At 39.8% G+C, this 6,629-nt stretch overlaps 1 protein-coding gene across 2 annotated transcripts; it reads left to right on the forward strand.

Annotated features, from left to right (window-relative positions):
- Positions 1-200: 200 nt before the first annotated feature.
- Positions 201-5,797, forward strand: LOC131652267 (uncharacterized). Of its 2 annotated transcripts, none has more exons than XR_009298676.1 (2): positions 201-903; positions 5,008-5,797. XR_009298676.1 is itself a non-coding variant. In XM_058922079.1 (2 exons), the coding sequence occupies exons 1-2, from the start codon at positions 1,024-1,026 to the stop codon at positions 5,139-5,141; spliced, it is 531 nt and encodes a 176-aa protein (XP_058778062.1). In that variant the 5' UTR covers positions 913-1,023; the 3' UTR covers positions 5,142-5,534. The 2 variants fall into 2 exon arrangements, 1 of the variants encoding a protein (XP_058778062.1); XM_058922079.1 differs by lacking the exon at positions 201-903 and adding an exon at positions 913-1,420 and having other exon boundaries at positions 5,008-5,534.
- Positions 5,798-6,629: the final 832 nt, after the last annotated feature.

Genomic DNA, 6,629 nt, shown 5'->3' on the forward strand with positions numbered 1-6,629 from the left:
ACCTTGTAATACGAGCCCTTTTGGTGACAACCCACAACAGCTAGCTTAGTTAACCAAAGAGAAAGCCCAAAGTTTGCAAAAAGGTTAACCAAAAAGCTAGCTTGGATGGAAGATTTTGTTTGCTAGATGAGAGTCCTGGTGAAATGCATTAGTGGTTCAATTGTTTGTATTTTTCGCAAGTGGTTATAATGTAATAGCTATATAACTCTGTATACTGAAACAAAATAGTGTGTGGAATGAATAGAAACTTCTTCTTCTCTCTCAAATTTTCTTTTCTCTCTCTAAGGAGTACACACCCACTCAAAGAGTGCTTTCTTTTATAAATATGTTCAGCAGGTTGTATCACGGGTGCTTTCATCATGAACCCTTTTGAGCTTATGAATGCCCTTCAATCCAAAATGGACGCCCAATGGGCTGAGTTACGTGATATTCTTAAATCATCACTCGCCTCTCATTCTGACACCATTCATTCCACTCTCCATAGTCATTTATTGGAGGTTGATTCCAAGGTTGCTAACCTCCAATCCAAGTATCAACATCCACCGCACGAGTCTTCGAGAACGGCATTGCATTCGCTTAAACTCAGTGATCCTCATTCCAATGGTTCTAATCTAATCAATTGGTTGTTTCAAATCACTGCGTTTTTTTATTTACACGAGACATCGGAAAACGCATGTCTTCAGATCGTTTCATTTCATATGGAAGGTCGTGACGCCTCATGGTTCCAGTGGGCGATGCGCAACCACTTTCTTCGGTCATGGATCGTCTTCATGGAAGTTGTTTGCCACCGCTCCGATCCAACTCGATCCGAAGACGTCGAAGGTTATTAGTCTAAACTTTCTAAAATCGATTCAGTAGCGGATTTCCAGAATGAATTTGAAGATATCATGAACAAAGTTACAGGTATTTTTGAATCCTTACTTATCTATTTATTTATTACTGGTTTGCGACGAAGTCTCCGCCAGGAATTGCAATTCCACCGGCCCTCAACACCTATAGAAGCTTTTGCTACGGCAAGGGCTTATGAAGCCCGTTTGGATGACACTCCAACCCAAGGAAAATTTTGGTCCAAAGGCCCCACTCACAACCCATGCCCAAACACATTATCTATCCCAACTTCTACAACTAATTCCCAAAATACTTCTCCCACCCCTAAACCGAATACCCTACCCCCATACTTCTCCCACCTCTAAACCAAATATCCTACCCCCATTAGTACGCACGCCTAAAACCAATGTTGTTGTTCGTCACATACATCCGACTGAACTCCGGGATTGCCGTGCCAAGGGGTTATGTTTCAGATGCGATGAAAAATGGAATCCATCCCATTGTTGCAGTAGAAAGGTTCTTATCCTCTTGGGTGATGAATACGAGGAACCAGATCTAGAGCCCGAGGACCACCCACCGGATGAAATTTCAGGTGACATCTTTAGCTTACACGCTTTATCTAGTCAATTACAGAACCGCTCACTACATGTTACTGGGGTGTCTCAGCAAAAAAAAAATTTATTCTTATTGACAATGGAATTACCCACAATTTCATTAAACCGACATTGGCAGAGAGTTTGGGTCTAGCTGTAACATCGTGTTCTTCTTTCCGAGTGGTAACCAAATACGGAACCTTTTTGGTTTGTAACCAGTGCTCTAAGAATGCTCCAATTATCTTACAAGGTATTACCTTCTCCGTTAATCTGTTTGTTCCTCCAATCGAGGGCCCGAATGTTGTGTTGGGTTTTCCATGGCTTTAATCATTGGGAAAGTTTTCCCATGATTATTCTGGTTTCACCATGGAATTTTGTTGGAAAGGTACTCCGGTCACTTTGGTGGGAGACTCCTACTTGGCACTGCACTCTGTTTCACTAACACAAAGTCCCTCCCTGAGTTGCATAAAGAACATGACACCACCCATTCCTTTCCCAAACACCTCACTTCACTATTTCACGACCTATTACAGAGTTACAATCAAATCTTCACCACCCCTACAGGCCTCCCTCCCCGTCATTTTATTGATCACCACATTCATTTGATTGAAGGAATAAAACCTATAAATGTGCGACCGTACCGTTACACATAATTTCATAAAATAGAAATGTAGAAATTAATCTGCGAAATGCTTGATCAAGGGATCATCATTTCCAGCCATAGTCCTTTCTCCCCGCCTGTATTGTTGGTCCGAAAGAAAGATCGCTCTAGGCGGTTTTGTGTCAATTATCGTGCTTTGAATGCAACGACAGTTAAGGATAAATTTCCTATCCCAACCATTGATGAACTTTTAGATGTGCTTGGTGGGGCAACCATGTTTAGCAAACTAGACCTTCGCGCATGGTATCATTAGATTCGAGTGAATTCTCGCGAAACATAAAAAACAACATTTTGCATACATGAGGGCCAATTTGAGTTTTTGGCCATGCCTTTCGGCCTTACTAACGCCCCTTCGAATTTTCAGGCGACCATGAATCAACTGTTTTCTCAATTCCTCTGGCGGTTTGTGATTGTTTTTTAGGACATTTTAGTGTACAATGCTTCTATTGAGGACCACTTAATGCACCTGGCGTTGGTTTTACAGTGCTTGTCGACTAATTCTTTTTATGTCAAGCTTTCCAAGTGTTTATTTTGTCAAAAATCCATTAATTATTTGGGCCACATGGTTTCTTCCAAGGGTGTTCATGCTGATTCTGCCAAGTTGGATGCCATGATGAAATGACCGCTGCCTTCCAATGTTAAACAACTTAGGGGATTCTTAGGCTTGACGGGTTATTGCCTCCATTTTATTGCGAATTATGCCACAATTGTAACACCGTTGACAGATCTTTCACGCCATGATTCTTTTAACTGGACTACAGCCGCCACTGCTGCATTCTCTGCTCTTAACCAGGGCTGTCCCTAATGCAAGAAGGTCATCCCATTGCTTTTTTAGTAAGAAGCTTGGCCCAAAATTACAAGTTACATCTGTGTACATAAAAGAACTTCATGCCATCACTGACGCAGTCCTCAAATGGCGACAATATCTTTTGGGTCATTTCTTTACCATTCAAACTAATCATAAAAGCATATGGGAATTATTACAGCAGGTTATTCAAACTCCTGATCAACAGCCGTATGTGCAAAAGCTATTGGGTTTTCAATTTTGCATAGAGTAAAAACTAGGTGCCTCAAATAAAGTTGCGGATGCTCTGTCCTTCGTGCCGAAAACATGGCCTGATTGGGATTCACACGATTCTTCTGCACTTTTGGCTTTAGTCTCTTCCCCTACTTTCGGGATTATACAGCAGCTCCGAAAGGAAAATGTCGCGGAATCTTTTTTGTTGGCTTTTCATGAGAAATTTGCACAGGGTACCTTGATGCTTCCTTATTCCATCAACAATGGGTTTGTTTTACGTCACGGGCGTTATGTTCTTAATCCCTCGTTGCCGCTTTGCACTACTATTATTAGTGAATTTTATGATACTCCTAGTGACGGGCATGCAGGTGTCAAACGTACCCTCGTTCGTGTTGCACCCAATTTCTTTTGGCAGGGTATGCGCCAAGCTGTGGAACATTTTGTAGCTTTATGTCTTCTTTGTCAACAAATTAAATATTCCACTCAAGTTTCTGCTGGGTTGTTACAACCCTTCCCTGTGCCAGAGGTGGTGTGGGAAGACATCACTATGGACTTTGTTACAGGACTATCTTCAGCTCACGGCTATACTGTGATCTTAGTGGTGGTTGACCGACCACTTATCCAAATCTGCTCATTTTGGTGTCCTCATGGCATCCTTTACTGCTTCTAAGGTGTCTGAATTGTTTGTTTCCATGGTTGTTCGCCACCATGGTTTTCCATGCTTAATTGTGTCTGATTGTGACCTAATCTTTGTAAGTAACTTTTGGCGCAAAATTTTTTAGTTGAGTGGCACGAAGTTATCTATGAGTAGTGCGCATCATCCGAAAACAGATGGGAAATCTGAGGTGGTTTATAGAGACTTGGAGCAGTACTTACGGGCATTTACTCAACACAAACCTTCTACTTGGGTTTCATTTCTTCCATGGGCCGAATTCCACTACAATTCTAGTTATCACAACAGCCTCAAAATGTCACCATTTGAAGCTCTATTTGGTAGAAAACCTCCTTCCATTTCGGTGTACACACCAGAGGATCAACTTTTATTCAAGCATTGGAAGATGTTCTCCTTACTCGTGATGAATTATTACGCACTCTTAAGGAGAATTTGCTATCTGCTCAACATCGTATGACTCAAAAAGCCAATGCCTGCCGCCACGAACTCTCGTTTGCTGTCAGAGACTTGGTCATTGTTCATCTACATCCATATCTTCAAACGACGGCACACGAACACCGCTATCACAAGTTGTCTAAGAAATATTATGGACCATATCCAGTTATTAAGCGTATTGGTCCTGTTTCCTACAAGCTGCATCTGCCATCAGATAGTTGTATTCATCCCGTGTTCCACATTTCAGTCCTTAAACCATTTTGCGCCACTGACATTCCGCCTCCGTAAGACATGCTAAGTGAAAGCTTCAACAACTAGCCCATAGAACAGTCGGATGCAATAGTGGACACATGCACTGTACTCATACATGGTTTACTAACATCTCAAGTTCTAGTTCAGTGGAAAGGATCTCCAGTGGAAGAGGCGTCTTGGGAGGATCTTTCCACATTCACATCTACTTGTCCCAATTTCCACCTTGAGGACAAGGTGATTTTGGAAAGGGAGGGGAGTGATACGAGCCCTTTTGGTGACAACCCACAAAAGCAAGTTAACAGGCCCAATAGTGAGAGGGAGACCAAAGAAGAAAACCTAAAGCTTGTAAAAAGGTTAACCAAAAAGTCAGCTTGGATGGAAGACTATGTTTTCTAGATGAGAGTCTAATCAGTGCATTTTGATGCACATTCCTCTACGGTTGTACTTATACATTTCCATGGTTTGTTTGTCTTATTTTTGTATTTTATAATGTTTTTATATTTTAATTTATTTTTATTGTTATTTGATTTTCGTATTTAATTTTCAGCTTTAACAGTCTGCACGGAAACGATCATAACTGGAGTTCCAGGAGTCCGATTGAGGTGTTCTAATAATCTACGGAAAGCTAAGAGAAAGAGCTACAATTCTTATGTTGGAGTCGAAGTCAGAATCGGACTGTAGAAGGGCCAGAAAATTCGTTGAAGTTGCAGCACTAGTTTTAGTTAAGTTTCGGGTCAATTAGTTTTGGGCTTGGGTCGTATGTTTGACCCAGTTGGATTGTAAAACGGGTTGTACTTTTCCCCCTTAGGGAAGCAGCCGCGGTACTGTAGCATGGATAATCACTATTCACGATTTTGAAGCTTGGTACAATTTCTATGGAGCACTAACCAAATCCTGTCGAATTGCTGTATTCAGGTTCCGACCTTGAGGTTATTTTAATTTTAATCTAGTATTTATTCCTTTCAATTTTGTTCTATGTTCTTGAATGCTTAATTCGAATTTCATAGAGTATTTTGATTCAATTCAAGTGATTGTATGATCCTAACAAATAATCACGTTACCGTTTGCTTAATTCGTTACCGTGTATGATTTATCACGTTTGCTTAATTCGTGAAGCTTATCTCCGTTTGCTTAATTCGGATATTAGAATTATACATCGTACAATACTCTTCGCGCTTGTCACTGAGTTTGTAGTCGAATAGGAATAGATTATCCGCTTAGGAGATTAATATTGCTTAATCGATGATAGATAGGAACCGAATCAGTAATTAGACTTTTCAGCTTATTTGATAATCACTTTTTCATAATCATTTTTTTTGTTTAATCGAAACTCAAACCCCCCCAATTCAATTTTTAATTAGTTAATAATAATACAAGAATCCTTGAGAGACGATAATCGAGTTACCGTTACCGTCGTTACTACAGTTTTGCAAATTAACTCGTTTTTTACCCGCGTGCGACAGCGGATCAAATTGGCGCCGTTGCTGGGGATTCTTGTTATTATTAACTGATTTTAGAGTCTTAGATTTAGTGTTCATGCGTTTAGGCAGTAGTTTCCTCACGGTTTTGGCCAATCCGCGTTTAGAGTCGAAAAATTCAGTTTTTGAAAAACTTGTGTTCGATTATAAAAAGTTTTTGCCTACTGGAAGTAGAAAAATTGTGCGATCAATACTCCTTTACTCTAGAAGAGTAAGGGAATTTGACCCAAAATTGCCAAATTCATCGTTTTTCTATTTTTAATGAATTTTTTACTGTTTTCATAGAGTCAAAAAAATCCAAAAAAATTCTCAAAATTCTTATTTCATCTAATTAGACTAAATGTTGTGTTTTTATATTTTTCTGAACTTATTTTAATCGTTTCCTTCATTCTATTTGTTTATGGCTGTTATAGGACATTGTTAGCATTTTCGCATTTGTTGCTGCATTGCTTAATTGATTTTGATTCTGAACTTGATTTTGATAATATGGTTGATCAAAGAACACTAAGGCAGCTAGCTGCGCTTAATGTTAATTATAATGGTTTATGTATTGAATATGCTGATGTTGTTGTTCCCTTTGAATCGAAATCTGGTTTAATACACTTGTTGCCAAGGTTTAGTGGTCTTACAGGTGAGGATCCACATAAGCATCTGAAAGAATTCCAGATTGTTTGTTCTACATTATTGAGAC

The sequence above is a fragment of the Vicia villosa genome, linkage group LG2 (assembly GCF_029867415.1).
Source record: "Vicia villosa cultivar HV-30 ecotype Madison, WI linkage group LG2, Vvil1.0, whole genome shotgun sequence".
NCBI classification, from domain to species: domain Eukaryota; kingdom Viridiplantae; phylum Streptophyta; class Magnoliopsida; order Fabales; family Fabaceae; genus Vicia; species Vicia villosa.